Genomic DNA, 22,595 nt, shown 5'->3' on the forward strand with positions numbered 1-22,595 from the left:
CACGAGGAAATCAACTTCCCTGCAAGAGCTGTGAGCTCATCAATGGTGCTAATCTCACCTCCTACTCCTTTCCCAAGGGCAGTGTACTTTGCTGTGGTTCCCTGTACAGTGCTGCACATCACACACTGTTAATGCTAGTTGAGTGAAATACTCATCACTTCTTCGACGCCTTTAGCTAACGCTACCGCTTTTGATTCAAAAAAATGAACTAGATTTTTCATGCAGAACTAAGATTGGATTTAACTGGCATTACCATTATTTAAATGCAGAGTTTAATGCAGTCTAACATTGACTTAAGGACTTCAGTCATATAATGTGGTGCTTTATCTCAGAAATTTTATGGAACGGTGGCAGGAATGGACAGATAGTTCACCAGGCCCTGGTGACTTTGGTGTGTTCCCAGAATATATGAGATATGTCAAAAGCAAATAATTTTGTATTTAAAATTTTTGTACTGATTTGAAAAAGAAATATCTTATTAAATATCTTTTAAAAATATTTCAAGTCCTGTCTTCACTCAGCAGAATCATTAGAAGCGACATGCAAGCCACTGAATTTCAGACTACAAAGACTCTGACACCACTGACAGCCTGACACACAGAAAAAGATCCCCTTTTTTTTAGTTACCTTCTACTGGCAAAACCTGCCCTAAATGGCTGGAGGGAGCATGCCATCCCAGCATTGCCAGGGGAAGTTTAGATTGGATATTAGGGAAAATTTCTTTACTGAAAGAGTGGTGAGGCATTGGAACAAGCTCCCAGGGAGGTGGTGGAGTCACCGTCCTGGGAGGTGTTCAAGAAGCACATGTATATAGCAATTCAGGATATTGTTTAGTGGTCATGGTAGCTGGGTTATGGTTGGACTTGATTACCTTAAAGGTCTTCTCCAACCTTAATGATTCTTTGATTCTGTGGGAGGGTGAGGACTGAGCTGAAGGCTCCAGCCAGCAGCAGCTCAGCACCAGCCAACATGGGAGTGCGGCTTCAAAAGGCAGAGGGACAGTGTGGACAGCCACAGAATCAGATATCAGAGAGATGTGCTGTCAAGGATTTGTGCTCACCAGAAGTCAGAGCTGTCTGCCCAGACTGGGAGATTCACACCGTGTCCCTGCCCTGACTTTACCTCTGATTTGCAGACAGTTTTCCCATGCCTCCCCCTCTCTATTTTCTCACCTATAGCAAAAACCTAGTGCAAAGGTGGCAAAATGTTTGTCACTGATCTATATCGCTACTCAACTATGGCTCCAGCATGGAGAGTAAATTAGAACCCATAGTGTAGCTCCCCCCTCCCCGAGTCTCACCTCAAAGACAGGCATTTCCTCCAAGCTGGTGAACTCCTGAACTGTCAATACTAAACTGAATGCATCAAATACCTTCCACTGAATGTCACTGAACTCTTCTGTAAGGCAATAATTCTCTAAATCTCTCTCAGACTCCCTGAAGTCGCTGGCTAAGCTGCTCTCCACTCCTCAGCATCTCATTTTTACTGCACAAAGAGGAGACGACAAACATGAGCAAAGTATCACAATCACTGTCCTTCTATTTAAAGTCTTTCAACACACATCATCTTAGTTAAACATCTTCTATTTTAGCACTTGTCTGAAAGTCTGCAATAAGTGAGGAGTCAAGAGAACAAGTCTTATGGAGAAGCAGCTGACAGAGCTGTAATTGTTTAGTCTGTAGGAGGTGAGGGGAGACAGTTGCTACCTGAAAGGAGGCTGGAGTGAGGTGGGAGTCAGACTCTTCTCCTCGTTATCAGGTGATAGGAAATGGCCTGACATTGTGCCAGCAGAGGTTTAGGTTGAATATTAGGAAATAATTTACTGAAAGTGGTTTAGGCTGGATATTAGGAAACAATCCACTGAAAGTTGTCAGGCATTTGATTGGGTTGCCCAGGAAGGTGGTGGAGTCAACCGTCCACACGTTGTGGATGTGGCACCTGGGACATAGTTAACGGTTGGACTTGATGACCTCAGAAGTCTTTTCCATATCAAACAATTCTGATTCTAAAGACAGTCAAAATTAAAAGTCCACGAAGAATTAAAATCAGGAGGATGCTGCTCTTGAGCTCACCCACAAAACTATGTCCCTGCTTTTACTGAGCCTGGTGTGAGATCAACTGCAGTACAGCTCAGCCTACCGAGGTTCAAACATTTTCAGCTCTGTTTGCTCTCCTAAGTACCACAAGTTTGTCTGAAACTTAACACCGGCCTCTGACAAGGTCGTGTGTACTTGACACACCATTACCATGAATAATGGGGCTGGGCATACTCACACATCCACACACACACACAGCGCTGACCTTGCAGAAAGAAGCCTGAGGGCAGCGTCTTTTAAACAGAGTTTTTATTCACAGGAAAATAATCTTTTTCCATTTGCAGCATTCAAAATGCTACTCAGAACAACTGTAAGGATGTCTTCCAAATAGAGCTGGCACTTTAAAGGCATATAAAACTTAAGACAAATGGCAAACAAAATAAGTATTTACCGATACCAACAACAGATGTTGAGCTTCATATGTTCTTTAAAACAAAAAACCCCCACTCAAACAAACAAAATCAGACTCCACTTAAAAGTTAAGGTATTTATACTACCTCTCAGGGCATTTTAAAAAGGAAAGTGTGGCATAGGAAACAAAAGGGACCATCCATTAAGTATTAAACACCAGAGTTGTGATTCTTTATTATTATCACCAATTCAGCCACTGGCAGTGTCATGTAGTTGTATCTTTTAGGCACTCTCAGATCCATATTTAGTGCAATAGTTTGTGACCTTCCTTCCTAAGTTGTATCTCTGTACTTTCCTTAATTATTACAGCAGAGGAAAAAAATACTTTCCTGACAGAAAACAGAAATACCCCTAAATGTCTGAGGCAAGCAGAGCTTTCAGCTAACATCACTCCACCTGCATGCTTGGGTACCTTAGATCTGGGTCTTTCTGAGGGTGCAGCATCTTGAAGGGAGTGGCATATAAAATGCAGGAGCACCTTGGCTGTGAGATGCTGCTGCTGCCCTGAAATTCAGCAGACTGTTGGAAGAAGGGATGAAACCATCTGACTTTGTCATTCATATAGGAAGAAAAGGAGCACAGAAGTGTGAGGAAAATATCCCTGGGAGTGCTGCTTCATTTCAAAAATAAGTCTGTCACACAAATGCCAAGGCTTATTAAGAAGAAATAAAAAGGAGCAGCCAATAAGTGCTTGCAGACACCACACTGAATGCATTGAGAATACCAAATGTGTTATTTAAATAAATATCTCAGGGAGACAAAAAAAGTTGATGTGGAAAATGTAAAATTAAAAACAACCAAAAAAAAAAAGAAGTCTATTTTAAGCCAGAAGATTTTGGGACACACCATTTGTTTTCCATCAAGCCTTTCTTACCAGTTACTTTGTTTGGATTCTAACTATAGCAGAACCAACTCACTATCCCTCCCCCAAAAAAACCAAAAGGCAGAAAACCTCCTAGGAAAATTAGGAGAAAGCAATCAGATTAGGAGGAAGAGTATCTATGGAAAGGAAACAAAGGAAAGAAAATAAAGACATCTCCTAAAAAGCAAAGCTAAGGAGCTAAGGCCCCACCTCCTGTCACTGAGGACAGGGATGGAGAGGCAGAGGGAAGCAGCCTGCACCATCACAAGAACCAGGCACTGTGAAGAGGACAAATTCCAAAGCTCTCCAGCTCTCCTGGACACAGTCTTCATGGCCAGCATACTGTGACAAGTTACATGGACCTGGCTGTATCTGCAGTGGCAGCCTGTGGGAGAGTTGGGGGCACCTGGCTCTAGATCAGCTCTGGGTTTTGAGGGGGAAGAGACAGCTCTCTGTTTCTGCCTGGCTCTGCTCTCAGCAGTGAGACCTGTCTAAGATCCCCCCTGCAAAGAGAGCTCAGACAGCATCACCAGCTTCGCAAACAGCCTTACCTCAGCATTTTTCCACATAGAATTGCTGTTGTCAGTAGTTTAAAACACTGCAGCTCTGGGGATGCTGGGTCACAGACAAGCCTTTAATTAACTGAAATAGTAATGAGAAATAAATGCCAGTAAAGGCAAAGACGGCAGTGTCACTGTTTCCTGAAGCACACTCAACCTGCTGGTATTCAGATTTTTAAACAAAGATCTCCTCAGAGCCTCAGAAATGTAGATGCTTGAAAAATAAAGGGGGAAACAAAAAATTTAATTTAAAAAAAAGTGGGAGAGGTGGGACCCAGAGAACTGAGTAAGAGCCCTTCTGCCACTTGGGTGAAGTAATTCTCCTTTTCCCCCCATCTCCACCACCACAGCCACCTGCTCCAGTGCCCCAGGACCTCCTGCACACCCTTCTCCATGCTCTTGCCCACCACTCTGCACATGGCTGGACAAGGGGCAACTCCCTGCAGCAGCTGGGCCCACAGGACACACATCCAGCTAGCAGGACACCATGGCACAGTTTGTCCCTTGCTGAGGACATGTCTGGGTCCTTCCCCACCTTCACCACACATTTTTATGGTATCTGGAGTTATTTCAGATATGTCTGATTTGCTTGAAACACCAAATCTCAGGAGTCACTGGATGAAAACATAAGCCTCTTCCCCTTAAGCTGTGGCTCCTCTCCAAAAATCACACCACCCTCACGTCACCAAACGGCAGAGCCAGGGAGCTAAAGATGGAGATGAGAACTACAGGAAGCTCAGTTTTCTTAAACACCTATTGTACTCAGCAAGAGCAACAGGGAAAAGAAAGATGACTCTTTGGTGACTTCAATGCTTATTCCTCTACAGTGCAACAGCAAAGAAATTGTGGCCAGTGCTCCCATAATCCTCATCTTCTCAAAACACAAACACTGTGCTCTTGGCCTGCTCGAGTTTTGCATTCATTTAGGAATTGTTTCCACTGCTCCCAAACGCATAAAACACCATAGAATTTTATTTTAAAGCAGCCAAGGCTTTTTCTACCAACTTTAAAGATTGTTGGTTTTTTTGAAGTGGACTTTTGTGCTTTCTTTAGGTGTGACTGATCAAGGTACCCACAAGATCTTCAAGCAAATCTATCACAATTTAAAAAGAATTAACATAAATATACACCCCCTATGAGAGAATTGGAACAGCACATTACTTGTTCTTCTCTGACAGTTGTCAAGGGCATTCCCAGACAGATTTAAGCTAATCAGCAGGCTTGTCTGAAACAAACCAATAGAGGAAACAAACACTCCATTAAATGCTTCAATTAAAATCCCAAGAGTAAGTCCCCACCGCTAAATGATTTCATTTAGCCACATCCTTTAAACCTAAATGTCAAGACAGGAAGAGGTAAACAGAAGCCAAATGATAATTCAGCTGAGGTACATCTTGGATATTCCCTAGCAGGCTCTTCTGCCAAAAATGGGAACATTCATTGCTTAGTGATGCATTTTGAAGGTGGAATCACATTACATCTGAGAGAGGAAATTGTGCTGGTTTGGAAAAATACACCTCCGTTTTTGGGGAGCAAAGAGAAAGATACATGAGAGAGATCCTGTCCTGGAGATCTAGGAATCCAGCAAGCATTGCTTCCAAATTTAAACTCAGCCTTGAACATCTCTGTCCCAGCTCATGCCTCTGCTGTGGTCTGGAGAAAGCAGCTGACATTCAAGAAGGACAACTCTCCCCTCTTTTCCAAGTCACGTTGCCAACTGTACAATGCATTGGGCCAACAGCACAGGGAGTATGGATTTCCATAACCTGGGCACAATGCAAACCATGTCAATACCAACATCTTCACAAATCAGACCAAAGGCTCTTCACCTTTGGCAAAGGCAGGCAGCAGTTCAGAGTAGATGGTCAGTGCAGAAGTTGCAGCTTCTTTCCTAAGATGGACGTGTGCTCCTCTGAGGCAGGGCAGACCAAGCCTGCACTCTCTGTATTTTCCCCCTTCTCCCAAACACACAGTAATGATATATAGGTATTGTTTTAAAGCCATTTTCATACTACAAGACAGACACTCCAGACTTTATATCCATCTACTAAATTAAACACTGGTCATCTCAGTCTCTTGACTGTGTAAGTCTTTTGCTCTTCTGTCAAAAACAAAAGCATTCCAGAGAAGTAATCATTTGGAAAGAGTTCTTGCTGATAAATAAGTGATGTGCATCACATTTTTATACATCCCTGATACTTTCAGCTGAAAGTTTCATGGTTTTCCCATTATTAAATAGCTTCACAGAAATTCAGTTCGCTGTTTGCGATAGTCCATTACCCTCAGGCTCAGAAGACACTTCTGCCTTGGTGAGGTTTCTGTGCTCCTTTTCAACAGTAAACAGTTATGTTGCACTTTAAAAAAAAGTCAATACAAAAACATTAAAAATGTTCAGATCTTGAAAATAGTGATTGGTCTTTGTGTTTCCCACTCAGCCTTCATGTCAAATTGACCACAAAGTTCTTGTCTATAAGCTTCTTCAAAAATTTCTGCTCAGCATTGATGTTGTGGTATTCATTCTAAAGAGATGTGACAGAACAATTAAAACAAAGAGATTCAATTTATTATCAGAAGCATCACTTGGTTGCCCTTGCCTTTTAATTTCTGTGGTAACTGGAAGATAAGAGTAGGACAGCTCTGTGGAAAAGATTTCTTGGCAAAGGCTGTAGCAGAGTCTTTCCAGAAAACAGGTGAATGACTCTTGCTCAAAAATAGGTAAGTTATAAACTACAAGGGATGATACATACTTCAGTGGCAAGAATGGGTGAGATGTGCTCTCAGAGAAGTCCTTCCACCACTAATTCTCCCAACTCCTCCCTGTGCTTGGAGGGAATGGCTGCATAGCCACATTTACAGTACAACCAGTTTGCAAATGACCAACTCTCAAAGTTCAGTGTAGGTTCTTGGAAAGCATATACTGAACATTTGTGCATCCTGCCCAACAGTTTCAGGAAGTCAAAACCAGATCCTGGATACACAAAGGACCACTGAAGTTAGTGGAGGACAGCACAAGAGAAGTAAGTTGACTGACAGTCTGAAACACTGAATCAGTACATTGAAATTAATATAAATACTACCTAAAATATCTTACCTATGTAGTATAGCATTTACAGCTCAGCACTACTAAGAAACTAACCACAAAGTTTTCATCAGTTGTTTGTTTGGTTTTAAAGTTTCAAGAGTTTAGGAAACTTATGGATGTCCAACCAGTGATCAACCTCACCCTAGCTTTGGGCACATTGTGAAAAAGCACCTCCAGAGAAAAGCCTCAAAATGAAGGCAAGTTCAGTGCCAGAAAAATCCCAGAGCAGCAGGCCACTATAAGTCTCCAGAGAAAGAGAGGCGTCCATGGACATTGCCCCCATCCTCCTTCTTCAGGAAAGGGAGGAGGAAAGTAAGTCCCCATATACCCTGGGCATGCACATAGAAAACTTTGTATTGAGGTAAAGGGCTGAGTTGGAGTCAGAGCAGGCATCTCTGATGTTTGCCAGCCTTCTGCTGCTCCCTCCATTTAGGAAGTTGTGGCTTCCCCCTCCTGTGTGCAGTTCCTTCTCTTCCTGCCACCCTCTATGAGCTGCTGCTCTTTTCTGCTTTCCATTTCTGAACTCCAGCTCTTTTCCCAATTGCAAGTTTATAGGTCTTTAACTCCTTCCCTTCCCACTTTACTCTTTCTTTCTCTTTAACAAATTTGGCAACTAAAAAAAACGGTGCAAGCAGCTGCCAAGGCAAAGGAAAATGCAACCAGAAACACTATCCATGTTCTGACAGTGGTAGCAAATATGCCTCTAGGAACAACAGCTACCCAACCTAAGGATAAAATCAGTACAGCAAAACAAAGCATACAGATGTACAGATCTCATGCAAACATTGCAGAATACACATTGCAGCACAAGGGACACAAATATCATTATCCACATGTCATACCTGCATCATCTGAGACATCGTTTCATTGCCATAGTAGTGCAAAGAGCTGTTTCTGTCACTGAAGTCATACTTGAAGCCTGCCAGGTGAACTTCATGGCACATGTGAAACGCTAGTGTGATGGCAATGAGCCCTGTGGTTGGATGCTTGGGTTTCTAAAATGGAGCAAAAAGAGCACATGTACATAAATCACTGGCAGCTTGATGGGAGCAGCAAGTCTAAGAACCAAGGAGGCAGAAGTCAGGCGGCCTGGCTCTTCTACAGACACTTGGCTTCATGGTTTCACCTCTTTGTGTCCCCTAACGAGTAAGGTGCTACCTGCACACTTTCCATGATCAGGGCTATCTGTCATGTTGGCCTTCTCCAGAATTCTCTGGTTTCTAGTGTGGGCTGAGCCCATATTGTAGCCCTTTCCTTGGCAGAGACATAAGGAAGGTTTCCTCATCCTTCTGCTTAGCCTACTTGCATGAAACTGCTCAGGCTTCACTATACCGAAGACCATTCTACCCTGTCAAATTTGACTGAAGTAGCAGATGTGTTCAGAATTTTCTAGATGATAGAGAGCCAAATAAATAGAAAAATATGGCATGTCTCAAATCTTCATAACACCAAACTAAAACTGCATAAATGCCACTGCCACATCAACTTCACTGCATTTGAACTTTTTCAGAGCAAGGAAATTCCAGAACACAGCTTTAGACCCTCCCTCACTATTTCCGTCAGAAGAAAAACTCCCTGCAGTGAAGCAAATGCAATGTAAAATATCAAGAACAGGTCATAAACAGGTTTTAACCATGCAAAATTAAGAGCAGCTAACCAAAACTCTCTACAGCTACCTGAAAGGAAGTTGCAGTGAGGCTGATGTTGGGTTCTTCTCCCAAGTAACTAACAACAGGACAAGAGGTAACGGCCTCAGGTTGCCCCAGGGGAAGCTTAGATTGGATATTAGGAAAAATTTCTTTATTGAAAGAGTTGTCAGGCATTGGAACAGGCTGCCCAAGGAGGTGGTGGAGTTACCATCCATGGACCTTCATGAGTAGATGTGACACTCTGGGACACAGGCTATTGGTCATGGAGGTGTTGGATAGGAGGCTGGACTTGATGCATATCTTAGTCTTTTCCAACCTTAATTAATTCTATGAAAAAATAGCTTTTCTTACAAGAGCAGAGAACAACTCATTGCAACCACTTGGTTTATCTTGTGATCAGGTCCATGACTCCTGACAGCAGCAGCAGCTCAAATGATCTAAGGAAGTAAAAGAGGTAAGGTGCGTACAGAGAGGTGAACTCTTCCATTAGCATAAGTGACAAACCTGGGGGGAAAATATGCCCTCAGAAATGGACAAAACTTTCAGGCACTAGTGCCCTTCTTAACTAAAATAACCATCTTATCCAAAGAAGCTAAACATTTTCAAGAACTGCAATTAAACCTCAGCTGAACACAAAAATCACTTACTTCTTTGATCTCTTATCCAGGGCTAACTGCAATGCAATGTGTGCTTGCAGCCCAGAAGGCCAAACATATCCTGGGCTGCATCACAAGTGTGACCAGCAGGATGGGGGAGGTGATCCTCCCCCTCTGCTCTGCTCTTGTGATACCCCACCTGGAGTACTGCATCCAGTTCTGGGGTCCCCAACACAAGAAGGATGTGTAACTGTTGGAGCAGATCCAGAGGAGGGCCATGAAGATGATCAAAGGCCTGGAGCACCTCCCCTACAGGGAGAGGCTGTGAGATCTGAGGCCATTCAGCCTGGAGAAGAGAAGGCTCCAGGGAGACCTTATAGTGGCCTTCCAGTACCTGAAGGGGGATACAAGAAATCTGGCAGGAACATTTACAAAGGCTTGTGGTGACAGGAAATGGACTGAAGCTTGAGAAGGGTCAATTTAGATTAGGTATTAGGAAGAAATTTTCTGTTCAAGGCCAGGCTGGATGAAGCCTTGAGTAACCTGGTGGAGTGGGAGGTATCCCTGCCCATGGAAGGAGGACTGGAACTAGCTGATCTTTAAGATCCCTTCCAACCCAAACCACTCTGTGATTCATTTACCTCTGAAAATGAAGTAGGCAGAGCAGTACTGGACAGCTCCAAGCAGAAGGTAAATGCACTCAATGATATAGAAAAATATTTCTTTGTATTATATCATACAAGGACAAATCCCTGGGGAAGCTACTAACCTGAGCTCTGTATGCCTAATTAAGGCCATAGAATTAACTGTCACCTTTTATGAAGGAGGGGTTTTGTAACTTCATACAATTTTTGGAGTATTACAAATAACATCAGCTTAAAACACATGTTGCTGCCCAGGGCTCCTGCCAGTTAGCAAAATAACTTTCTGCCCCAGGGACCCAATAGTATAAACTTGGTGGTGACTCTGTTGCAACACCCATACTAAATAGGATGCAAGAATTATGGTAGGAATGCTACATGTCAGGATTAGCATTACTTGGAATATCAGGAATACCACAGGTTGCAACTGACTCTGCTTATCTTTGGCTATCATAAAGTTCATCTCAAAAGAAAATATTAGGGGGGTGGAGGGGAAGAAATGAAAAGTAACACTTGTTTCAAAATGCATTATCACCCTAGATTAGATATTAGGAACCATTGCTTTACAGAGTGATCAGGTGTTGGAACAGGCTGCCCAGGGACGTGGTGGAGTCACTGTCCCTGGAGGTGTTCAAGAAATGTGTGGGCATGGGACACAGTTTAACAGCCATGGTGGTGTCAGGTTGACAGTTGAACTCGGTCTTGGAAGTCTTTTCCAGCCAAAACAATTCTATGATTCTGTGACTAGCACCTAAGCACTATCCAGACATCCTGGGCCAGTAATGGAATTAGTTCGGCCAGCCCTGTTTAAGGGGAATAGGCACAGCCCTGGAATGACTCTGCCAACACTTTATGACTTCAGCACTGCTAGGGCATCACATCCAATTTTGTAGTTGTTCTTCCCAGCTCTGCTAACACCACCACAGTTGTTACAGAGAAGCTGAACTATGCACAGATGTGGACACAAGGAACGTGAGGCTGGCTTAATGGATAAGGCAGACTACAGGGAAGCCAATTGTAGTCTTCAGGGACTCCTGCAGCAGAAGCACAGGACATCAAAAGCAGCACCAGTCCTTTCCAGGAAGGTGCTACAGGACAGAGAACTCCAAAGGCACCCCTGCAAAAAGCCACCATGAAAATGGGGACCCCTGAGGCATGACCTGCAGCTTAGCTGAGCTGCAACAGAACAACTGCAGATGTGCAGGCTCCCAGCCACTGCCGGCCTCAGGGACAGGGAAAAACCGAGGCAAAGCACATCTGAGCTTGACCACTGGGGCTGCCAGGGACAAGGGAATGCAAACCCCCGAGATGGAGCAAGCAGGATGCGTAGGTGGTGGGAAGAGGGCTCCAAGCACAGGCAGACTCTGCAGCAGGAGAGATACAGCAAGCACGAGAGCACCAGAGGACATGCATGCTACCCAGAGCAACTGAGAGCCTTGTGGCTCTGTACCAGCTCCAGGACACCACACAACTGTTTGACTCACTGACAGCACTGGTCCTACTTTTACACTCACTGAGAAAGGAGCACAGGAAGAGACAGAAAGGATTCCCGTAGCCACAGATATGCTGCAGCCCTCTAGGAGACAGGCACCCAACCATTACTCTGCTCCCTTCCCGCCCTTACCGAAGAGCTGAAAAGCCAGGGAGCCCCAGGAAGCACACAGCTAAACTGGGTATTCCAGTTTGACAGTTAGTAAGGGAGAAAAGCATCACTAGTAGGCTCAAAAAGGAAAGGAATTAAACAAACAAAAAAACTCCCACAAAAAAACCAACCACCACAACATTCAGCAAGTCCCTCAAATGTTAGAAAGATTAAACCAGAAAAGAAAGCTGTGGTAGATACTCCCCTGTGACAGCCTGTCAAACATTTCCACACGTCAATGGGCTGATCCTCATGGAGCAGCTCTGTGCAATGATGTGACCCCAGGGAACCCTATTGGTGCTAAACAGCTCGTGGTCAGTCCTGGCTGCTCAAGGGAGGTCTCCAGCTTGAAGGTTTACCTTTCATCTGGAATATTCTTCAGTCATAAACTGAGACTTAGAATGTATTTTTACATCTAAATTGTTAGTTAGCTCCTTACAATGTTTGGCATCAACAGTAAGCACAAGAATGCTGCTAGACACATGTCATTAGCACAGGGTTGGAATATCCTGTAGGCTCCCCAGTTCCCACCCATCTCCAGCAGCATGAAAGTGCAGCAGTGTTAGAATGACTGGATTGTTGGGAGTTTTGAGGGGCTTTATGTGTATGGTGGTGGTGGTGGGGCTTCAGTGTTTTGGTGGTTTGTGTTGTTTGGGTGGGGGTGGGGTGCTGGGTTGGGCTTCTTTTTGTTTGTCTTGTGGCTTTTTGTCTGGCTTTCAAGAAAAACTATAAACACATCCTACATTTAATAATTCAAGAGTCCTTATGTATTTCCAGAGGCTCTTGGGATCTGCCATGTTCCAATGCCTGTCTGCTCTTCTAATTTTGTGAAAGATGCTATGCCCATCCACAAAAACATTCCCATTTAACACTAATTATAGAATCCATGAAAATATTTCCAGCATACAAGGCTCCCCACGCTCTTTCTGGATTCCATTTTCCCATCTCTCTTGACTGCTAAAAGCATACTACTGCAACATGAACCTAAAAGATGTTCTAGCACTATAAAGAGGCAATTACCTCTGAGTACACATTTGGTTGCATAAAACTAAAATGCACAGTAAGAAAAATCCTACCTCCTTCTTGGGAAATCTTGTTGGGAAATGAAGCCATTCATAAGCAGTCTTTCTGGTGATGCTGGGATCAAGAATCCTGATTTGACTGGATTTGTATATCATGTTCAGAGCTGGTTTCTTCCAAAAGCCTTTAGCACTCTGTAACATGCAAGCAAATACACATTTTTAACAGCTATGAACAGTTGATTTTGGGTTTGTAGCAACTCTAACCAGAATAAAATCTAAGGGCAGGAGATTGAGGAAGAAGAGAAATGCTGAACCTCCCAGAGTTCAAACACAAACATGTGCCAAATTGTGCTCCTACGACACCATAAGCAGCAGAGGTTGAGGCTGGCTGGAAAACAGCATAAGCAGCAGAGGTTGAGGCTGGCTGGAAAACAGCTTTGTGGAAAGGTCCCTGATGGACAACAGACACCATCATTTTAGCCAGGGCATAGTAAATGCTCATTATGTGCTTGACCACATTACTAAGAGCAGAGAGAGCAGGTAGACAGAAGTTATTCTGAGGCACTTTCTGCTGTGTCTTTCTGCAACCTCACAAATTTATGTTTGGGGCTCATGCAAGAGTGTCAAATGGAGGCAAGCTCAGCAGAAAACTACTAAAACAGCAAAGGGAAGGGGCAGGAAGCACATCAAACAAGAAGGGTCTGAGAAGACTGGGTTGGTTCAGCACATCCTCAGCTATCAGGCAGGGGGTTACAAAAAGACAGGATCAAACTCTTCTCAGAGGTACATAATGAAGGGAAACATTACTTCTTGTGAGAGTGCTGCAGCACTGAAACACAAGTTGCAGAAATATCCTTGAAAATACTGAAAATTTACTTAGATAATGCTCTGACAGCCTGGAATGGCTTTGAACTTGGCCCTGCTTTCTTTCAGCAAGGTTTTGGACTAAAGACTTCTGGAGAGAAGTTGCTTCCAACATTATTCTGTAATTCCACTAAGTATGCAGCATAAAATAATCTGGGGAATGGTTAGGTCGTGTATGTCAGAATACAACACAGTGCTAGGAAGAGGATAAAAAGGCTATTTCCAGAGGAAAATGGCTTTGGAGTGAGGAACTGATCAAATATGTGTATGTAAAGGAGAATAGAATAATTTATGGGAAAAGGATATTGAGCAGACTGACTAGAAGATCTAGTGCTCAAAATTTCCTCATTTCCAGAGTGGTGGAACACTGGAACAGGCTGCCCAGAGAGGTGGAGCTTACATCTTTGGAGTCATTCAACCCCTACCTTGATGCCATCCTGTGCAACCTGCTCTAGGTGAATCTGCTCTGGCAGTGGGGGGGGTTGGACTAGATGGTCTCCAGAGGTCCCTTCCAACCCCTACCATTCTGCAATTCTGCAACTAAGCTTAAGAGCAAACCAAGTCTTTCACAGGAGAGGTGTGTGGCAAGCATGTGCATGAATGGTTAAACTTACTATTTTCTGACCACTTAGTATCTCCCAAAGCCACTTCAAGTCACGTGGCTTGAAGACAATAACAACAACAGTTGTGTTAGGGTCATAGTGGATGGGATCCGAGAAGATGGATTCCGGGTAAGAAAGACGGAAAGTGGTCCTCCTCCCAACATCCTCTTCATAGCCTATAACAGGGCCATTATTCATTCTGCAGAGAACAGAGACAGCAATGACTTCATCACTGAAAGGGTTCTCAGACACTGGAATAGGCTCCCCCACCTGGAGGTGTTCAAGAGGGGATTGGACGTGGCACTTGGTGCCATGGTCTAGTCATGAGGTCTGTGGTGAGAGGTTGGACTCGATGATCTTTGAGGTCTCTTCCAACCTTGGTGATACTGTGACACAGAAGAGGTGGTTGGATTCTACGACTACCCCAGTCATGTCCTTACTGCATGGTGGCTGGCACAGAGGCTGCAGGGCAGACAGCATGGCCAGGTACAGGAGGGTTTCACAGCCCAGCATTTATTTATCACATTACGTGCTAGATAAGCAATTATCAGGTGCACTCAACCTCTAACTGAGAGGGATCAAGCACCCCTGGGAAATTGGCCAAGGTGGTTTAGAATACAATCACACGATTGCTTATCATGTCACTTGAGCAGGCAGTCTTCTGATTTGGCTCAAACACAGACATTGGAGAACACCAAAGAGAGTAGCTGCCTGGGAAAATTACCTATTGCTCCATTCACGGTGCGAAGATGATCCGAGTCATAGAGGAGGCAATTTAAGAAGGTTTTAATACTCTTCACTGTCCTCAGCATGCAGCAATTATGGGTGTGTACTGGATGCTGATACACCTTTGGTTTGGTTGGGGTTTTTTTTAATTATTTATTTGGGGTGTTTTGATTGTTTAAAATATTACTTGCCCAGACACCACTGCTTTGGGATGCAACAGGCTGGTAATGGTGAGCAGGTGGGGAAGGTCTCTGCTCTGAGGTGTAAGAGGGGCTGTGTTTCAGTCTCCTTTGTAGATTTCACTTGGTAAGCATGTTGCATGTTCTTTGGAGAACTCAGGCAGGGTGTCTCTATGCTCCATTCCTGCAGTGTGGCTGACTGCTCAGAATAGGAAGCACACTGCTTAGGAGCCAACGTTTGCAAAACAAGGTGTGCAGACAAACGTTTCAAAGTTTTATCAGAATCCATCATTAAACACAGAATGCAAACACCACCTCCTCACTCACAGGAAACAAGAGAGGACTTTATTTCTGACAAAGCTTTGAATTTAGAGCCCATTTTAAATGTGTGACAGCAGTCCACAGGAAGATTTCCATTAGAAGAAGAGTAAGATTTACAAGGAGCACAAATATTTGAAACAGCTTCAAAATAATCCACGGAGTTCCCCTTGCATCACAGTGACTGATTGTGATTATGCTACACTGGAAATCAGAATCACATCATTAGTTCAGCTGGGAAAGACCTCTTGAGTCCAACCATCGAGCTAACACCACCATGGCCATTAAACCATGTCCCAGAGTGCCACGTCCACCTGTTTTTTGAACACTGCATTGAAGTTTTGCATTTGCCCTTCCAACTTCTGGAATTAGACTATTCCAGACCACTGGAAAAAACTTCTGAGCTCATTCATTATGAAAAAGGTTGTTTTTTTCTCTGCAGATTTTGGAAGAAGGCAACTACTTCTTCATGCATGTAAGTAACCACATTCCAGCTAGACACTGATTTACTGGGTTACAGAAATTAATTCCACATGAGATTTATTCTCATTTTTCCATTCTCATGGAGAAATAAAGACTTCCTAGGCAAAATAGGTTGGCATTTGCCTTTTGGTCAGCTGCAGTTGTTAGATGGGAAGAAAAATGTTTTGGTATCTAAATAAAGCCATCTTTGCCACTTCCAGTTTACAATACAAAGCAGATTTTAAAGATACAGTAAAAATAAGTGAAGATTTTTAGTATTTTTTTCATAAAGCACAAGGCTGTCAGGCAAGTCGAGTTTCCTCTGAATGGGGATTTTATCTGGATCACTTTCTGCAATTTTAAGTTCCTATGAGGAGCTACAACCGAAGAAGTTCATGCCTTCATTTCCACCTCATCAGCACATTTTCAAATGCACATCAAACTCCAGGTTTTGTATGCACCTTGTTATGGTAGTGCTGGAAGACTGAAACACTATCACTAAAATAAGCATTAGGATGGATGGCAAAGTAACAAAAATGAGATTCTGTTCAATGTTAAAGATGACAAACTGAAATGGCAGCTCAGAGGTTTTAGTCAAGAAGGGTTAAGGCACACTATCTACAGGGTGCCTATAGGCAGAAGGGCTGTTTAATCAGTTACCATCTCAGCTCCTGCAAAGGAGAAACTGATTTATCTTTTTCTTAATGTGCAGGAAATTCTGCTATAATTTGCCAATTAGCCTATTTTCAGTTTGCTTGGCATTTAAGCTTCCCCCCCCCCCCCCACCCTTTCTTTGCCTGCTCTTCTCTACACAACTCCCCAGTTTCCCTAGTCCAGATGCCTCTTTTTCAGACCCCACTATCCTCTGGTAGACCAAGGCAGTTCATGAACTTCCAGTATGAACTAAAATACTTCAGAAAGAGGGGCAGACATTAACAGCCTCCAGCTGACACATGCCTTGAGATGGACTTCCCAGCACAAACATTGTTTAGAGTCTGCTTTTAGCAAGGCACATGCCAGTAGAGGGGTAAGACGAGAGTGGTAAGAGGCAGAGCTGCCCAGAATGCTGGCTCACAATGAGGAACACATGCAGGGCTCTGGGCTGTCACATTCTTGGATCCATCCAGAAGGGGTCTGACCACCCCACCCCTCAAGGCAGACTGACCACCCAGTAATCCTTCCCCCACAAGTATCTATCAGTCTGTGCAATAAGCCACACATCCATTTTCCTCCTAAATATTTTTCAATGAAGGTTGTGACAGAGTAAGTAGAATAACAGAATAATAACTGAACTCCAAAGCTATTAGCTGACAGCAAAAGTCTGTTAATTCTTTGCATGTACCCCAAAATGGAGACACCATTTACCTTATTATCACGTCATAGGAGTCAATTTTCTCCCCTAAGGTCTTATTTCGAAGAACTCCTCCATTACCAACCACAACACATCGTCGGCAGGCAACGCTGTGGAACAAACAGAACTTGTAACATGCACAACTTCCCTTGCTTCACACTGTTATTAATGATATATTTGCATTTAGCTGGTGTATTTACTGACTGCTATCCTGGGTATTTTACTGTGGCCCCTACAAAGCAGTCTCAATCCTGTATCACATGCTAAGGCTGCTTTCAAAAACAAGCAAACAAACATGCAGCTGCATTATTTCAGGGATTGATGAAGTCAGGAAGTGGTTTCTATCCTGTGAAACTGGTTTCATACACGTCCTTACTGGTTTGCTGCTTATGATTGACCAACCCATTGGCTAGACAGGTGCCATTAAATTGTCTTCCATAATGCTTAAAATGTTGTCCCATTCTATGGCTACACCAATCAGGACAGAATATGTCTGAAACAAAATTGGTCTCTTCTCCCAGGCAACCAGCATCAGAACAAGAGGACGCAATCTCAAGCTGCATCAGGGGAAGTTTAGGCTGGAGGTGAGGAGAAAGTTCTTCACAGAGTCGTTAGCCATTGGAATGTGCTGCCCAGGGAGGTGGTAGAGTCACCGTCCCTGGAGGTGTTCAAGAGGGGATTGGAGGTGGCACTTGGTGCCATGGTTTAGTCATGAGGTCTGTGGTGACAGGTTGGACTCAATGATCTTTGAGGTCTCTTCCAACCTCAGTCCTGCTGCTTTAGCTTATGTTGAAGATCTCCAGAGGTCTTAACTTGTACAGCATTGCAGAAGCACCTTACAGAATCACCAAGGTGGGAAGAGACCTTTACTTTAGAGGCCTTTGAATTGTACATGTGAAAAAAATGAAGCCCAATGATACATGATGGCTCTTCAGATGAATATAATCATGTTGATTTTTCTCCCTCTGTTTAGAAAGTACTATCTAAACATGCATGCTGTCATGACATCAGAGGGATGTGCTTGATAAGAAGTTGCATTTCACAAGACTAGAGAACATTAGACAGCATTACTAAGTATATAAAACACTGAGCTACAAATAAGAGCTCACACTACAGACAAAAAAATAATTCCTTTTCAATTTAGAATAGTTTCCACAGCTAAACAAAGCACCCAAAATTAGATATTAAGCAAATATTGGATTTATGAAAGTAAATTCTACTGGTAAGATTTTTCCATCTTATCCCAGGTTTTCTAAGTGGATCTATTGTCTTCTTTCAATGTTTGTAAAATGCTTTGCTAAGAATAAGAACAGGTAGACCGGTTTGCTGATTTTTCAACCAAGAGGTTTTGGCCCTAGGGAAAGTTTACACACAATGTGTAAGACTTCAAACTCTTCCTTATAGGACATGCATATAATTTTTTGCTGTACACATGCTTCTTTAGAGCAAAAACTGTTCAGCTTGGTTGCAGCAGGAAAAAAATGACAAAACAAAAACACTCATATTCTCTTCAGACACAAATAGGCTTAGAGCTTACTGAGCATGAGTCTCATCCCAACATCCCACTCCTAGTTCTTTAAAAAGGCTCTATGACATTTCTTTCTGTGGGGAGCTGTGGAACTGTGTCCCAAAGAATATCATAATCTGTATTAAATGCCCAGTATGGCACTATCCAAAACCCTTCTCTCCTCAGTCCAACTTGGTTTTTCAGCTGAGTATAAATTCAACATGAATGAAAACAGCCTGCTCAAGCTGAGACTGACCAACATCTCAAGGTACAAAGCAGCAGTTCTCTGTATTTCACAAATTGATAGAACGGTTTAGGGTTGAAAGGAAACCTTAAAGATCAGCTAGTTTCAACACCCCTGCCATGGGCAGGGACACTTCTCACTAGAATACGTTGCTCAAGGCCCTGTCCAACCTGGCCTTGAACACCTCCAGAGAGGGGGCATCCAAGACCTCCCTAGATAACCTGTTCCAGTGTCTCACCACCGTTACTATAAAGAATTTCTTTCTAGTACCCAATCTAAATCTGCCCTCCTCAAACTTAAAGCCATTCCCCTACATCCTATCACTACAAGCCCTTGTAAAACGTTCCTCCCCAGCTTTCCTGTAGGCCCCTTTCAGGCACTGAAAGTTCCTGCAGAACTGTTCATGCTGTGCTGCACAGGGAAAAAAAACAACTGGGCATCAAAGCAGTGCTGAAAACCAAAAGCTTACCAAAACAATAAAATAAATAAAGAAGAAGGAAAAAAAAAAGTGAAACAAGAATAAATGCTAACTGTAAAAAGGACTGTATTTAAAAAAATGCTGGACTAGCACCTTTATGCCTGCTGCTCTAGGGCCACATCTGCAGAGGGAGTTGCCTTTAAATATATATATATATATATGTAAATAGCACTGCTAAATACAGCTCTCAGGGCAGGGTGACATGGAAAAAAAAGCTGGCACACCTTCCTCTAGGGTTTCCTGAGTAGCTAAGTAGAAACCATGCATTCAGAAAAAGATTTCCAGCTAATGCCACAGGTCCAAGTAACTCAGTTCCTCTGAACTCAGTGAGGAGAGAACTTACTCTGTGATCCTCCCCTACGGGGCTGTGCCTGCGTTTTTGTAGTTGTGTGAAGAACCGGTCTGAAGGTCTAATCATAGCTAAAAGTAATAGGTTTTATTGGCTTACCTCTTCCTGTCCACTGAAGATAGAACTGACTACCATTGGGGTGGACCATGTCATGGAGAACTTAACACCTCGGTTGCCCCCATATAAGGGGTCCAGGAGTTTGATGAATAGAGGACTGTAAGAGCTGTCATATGAGGAAAGGCTGACAAAACTAGGATTTGATCAGCCTTGAGAAGAGGAGGCTTAGGGGAGACCTCATTATCATGGATCAGTACATGAAGGGTGGCTACCAGGACCATGAAGACTCATCACAAGGAGTCACATGGAAAAAAAAAGGGGTAGTGGGTACAAGTTACTCCTGGGAAGATTCTGATTGAATCCACAAGACAATTTTTCACCATGAGAACAGTTAGACACTGGAATCGTCTCCCAAGGTAAGCAGTGGACTTGCCTACACTGGACAGTTTGAATACAGAATCACAGAATACATCCAGACCTCAAAGATTATCCAGGGACAGTTTGAATACAGAATCACAGAATACATCCAGACCTCAAAGATCATCCAGTTCAACCCTTAAACCAACCCTGAAGGGTCAACACTAAACCATGTCCCAAAGTGCCAGGTCCACACACCACTTGATTCCACCACTGTCCTGGGCAGACCATTCCAATGTTTCATAACCCTTTCAGTGAAGAAATATTTCATAATATCCATCCTGAACCTCCCCTGGTGCAGCTTGAAACCATTTCCTCCAGTCCTGTCACTTATCACTAAGAAGAGACTGCCCACTCCTCGCTCCAACCTCTCTTCAGGTAGTTGTAGAGAATGATGAGGTCTCCTCTCAGCCTCCTCTTCTCCAGACTGATCAACTCCAGCTCCCTCAGATGCTCCTTGTAGGTCATGTGCTCCAAACTCTTCACCAGCCTTATTGTCCTTTGCTGGACGTGATCTAGCACCTCAACGTCCTTCCTGTAGTAAGCTTGACAGGGTGCTAGACCATCAGACCATCTCATTACCCAGAGAGGTTGGACCAGATGGTCCTTAGGGTTCTTTCCAAAATGACACTCTGAGCATCTCTTACACCATCCTGTCTTCAGTATGTCCATTCCCTCCACACCTACAGAACCTTTCCCTTCTCTACTTCAGCCAAAAAGCAGATGAAAAGTTACTTTGAGAAGGCACTGCTTGTTCTGTCCCCTGTGGATGAACTTTAAGTGATTATTTATTACATGCCTTCTAAGCTTTGGCAGAGGCTATCATTTAAAGGCTTCTTCCTATGTCAGTCCCTGGCTATTGAAATAACTTCCACTCTGCTATAATAACTGAAGAGCTCTTTAGTTTCTGCTCTCTGCACTGTGCAGCAGTACATACTAAGGACAGGGAAGGTAAAAATAAAATGTGACTTTAGAGATGGTCAGCCAAGGATCATGCATCTACAGAAGATGGAGAGCTGCTCTCAAGTCAAACCTGAACTCTGTTCCCTCTTACTGACAGATGCAGACCAGAACTTGTTCACGGCTAAGAGCTGACCAGCACTACTTGCGATGGAAAAACAGAGTAAAGTTTTGATAAAGCCTTTAACCTCCAGTGCCCTTAACATGCATACTCAAAAAATAGTTATCAGCTGCCTTCAAATAACCAATAACACTTCTAACACTGGTATGTGAACTTTTGAAATGGATAAAGTCAACAAGCAGATCAAATACTTCTGATGAATTGTACAAGATAGCAGCCACGAATACAGTTACACAAGTTAGAAAGACCAGGGTTTAATCTCTGTCAAGCTCAGGAAGTTGAAGTGGGCCAACTCAAACAGGAAGTCTGGCTTGAATTTCTGAATTGTCTCCTCCCATTAGCCCCACCACCTCAGTTCCAAGTGTCCCCAGTAACAAACATAAGCCTACATCCACAGTAGCACAGATTCCACTGACAATGACAAGCACAGAGGGAAATGGTTTAAGCTAGAGTAAAAACAACAACAACCCACAGAAAACAAACCAGGATATCACAGGAAATGGAGACAAAGAATATGTAAGCAAGGCTGGACTTAATTCAAAGACATGTAAAGTCACCTTTTTCATAATGTGTTTGTATTAAAACCAAAGGGTGAATAACACTCTCCCTTTCTCCATGTCAATAAATTGACAAGAAGAGAAAACGTCAGGTGTGCTACAATTGAAATACAGAAGAATGAAATGGCTGGAGACTAAGACCTCAGCTGTAACAACAAGGTTTGAGTGGCTAAGGGATTGCATTTAGGTGTTAGAGATCTGCTTAGAGTATAAATGGCTCCTGATGCAAACTGCATGGTAACTGATCTCCAACATCTAAAAGCAATCCCTTAAGTCACTCAAAGCACTGCCCTACCCATGTGGTGTACAAAAGCCCCTCAGCCTCAAGGCCAAGCACTCATTTAAATATTTTGTTTATACAGTGAAATGCTAACAGAAACATTTTCCCAGGGCACAAAAGAAAAACATTGTTAAATGAAAATGTAGCCTTTAAAAGTCAGAAGGCTTGCATCCTCCACATTCCACTGAAATTCTGCTTCTCTGAAAAAGGAAAAAGACACTCTCAACCTCAACTCCTTTAACACACATTCCCATAGACAGTTGAGGAATGCAAATTATTTGCTTTGAGATTATTTGCTAAAAGGAGGATGCAGAGATCACGTACTGTTGACTCAAAATAGTGTAAATGCATTTGTCAGAATTTACTGCAGGTGAATCGTGAGAATCCAGCAAGAAATGATGAGGAGATGGAGAACAGGTATTCAGAGGTTACTCTACTGAGTAACCCCTTCTCTCCTACAGCCTATTTCACAGAAGTCAGTGACACTGCTGACTTCCAGGTTTGACCTTTAGACAGTGAGAACGCCATTGAAGTATGGCAAATGGCATTGCTCAGGAAACTA

At 43.2% G+C, this 22,595-nt stretch overlaps 1 protein-coding gene across 2 annotated transcripts in view; it reads right to left on the reverse strand.

Moving 5' to 3' along the window:
- Positions 1–5,647: 5,647 nt before the first annotated feature.
- ST3GAL6 (ST3 beta-galactoside alpha-2,3-sialyltransferase 6) overlaps positions 5,648–22,595 on the reverse strand; it is a 43,856-nt gene continuing 26,908 nt past the window's right edge. For both annotated transcript variants that reach the window (XM_054163361.1, XM_054163360.1), the window contains 5 exons: positions 17,078–17,173; positions 14,040–14,226; positions 12,616–12,753; positions 7,854–8,006; positions 5,648–6,448 (listed from right to left, as the gene is read on the reverse strand). In XM_054163361.1, coding sequence (XP_054019336.1) covers positions 6,368–6,448; positions 7,854–8,006; positions 12,616–12,753; positions 14,040–14,226; positions 17,078–17,173 — 655 coding nt within the window. In that variant the 3' untranslated portion in view covers positions 5,648–6,367. The remainder of the gene's footprint in view (positions 6,449–7,853; positions 8,007–12,615; positions 12,754–14,039; positions 14,227–17,077; positions 17,174–22,595) is intronic.

The sequence above is a fragment of the Dryobates pubescens genome, chromosome 8 (assembly GCF_014839835.1).
Source record: "Dryobates pubescens isolate bDryPub1 chromosome 8, bDryPub1.pri, whole genome shotgun sequence".
In the NCBI taxonomy this organism is placed as follows: Eukaryota; Metazoa; Chordata; class Aves; order Piciformes; family Picidae; genus Dryobates; species Dryobates pubescens.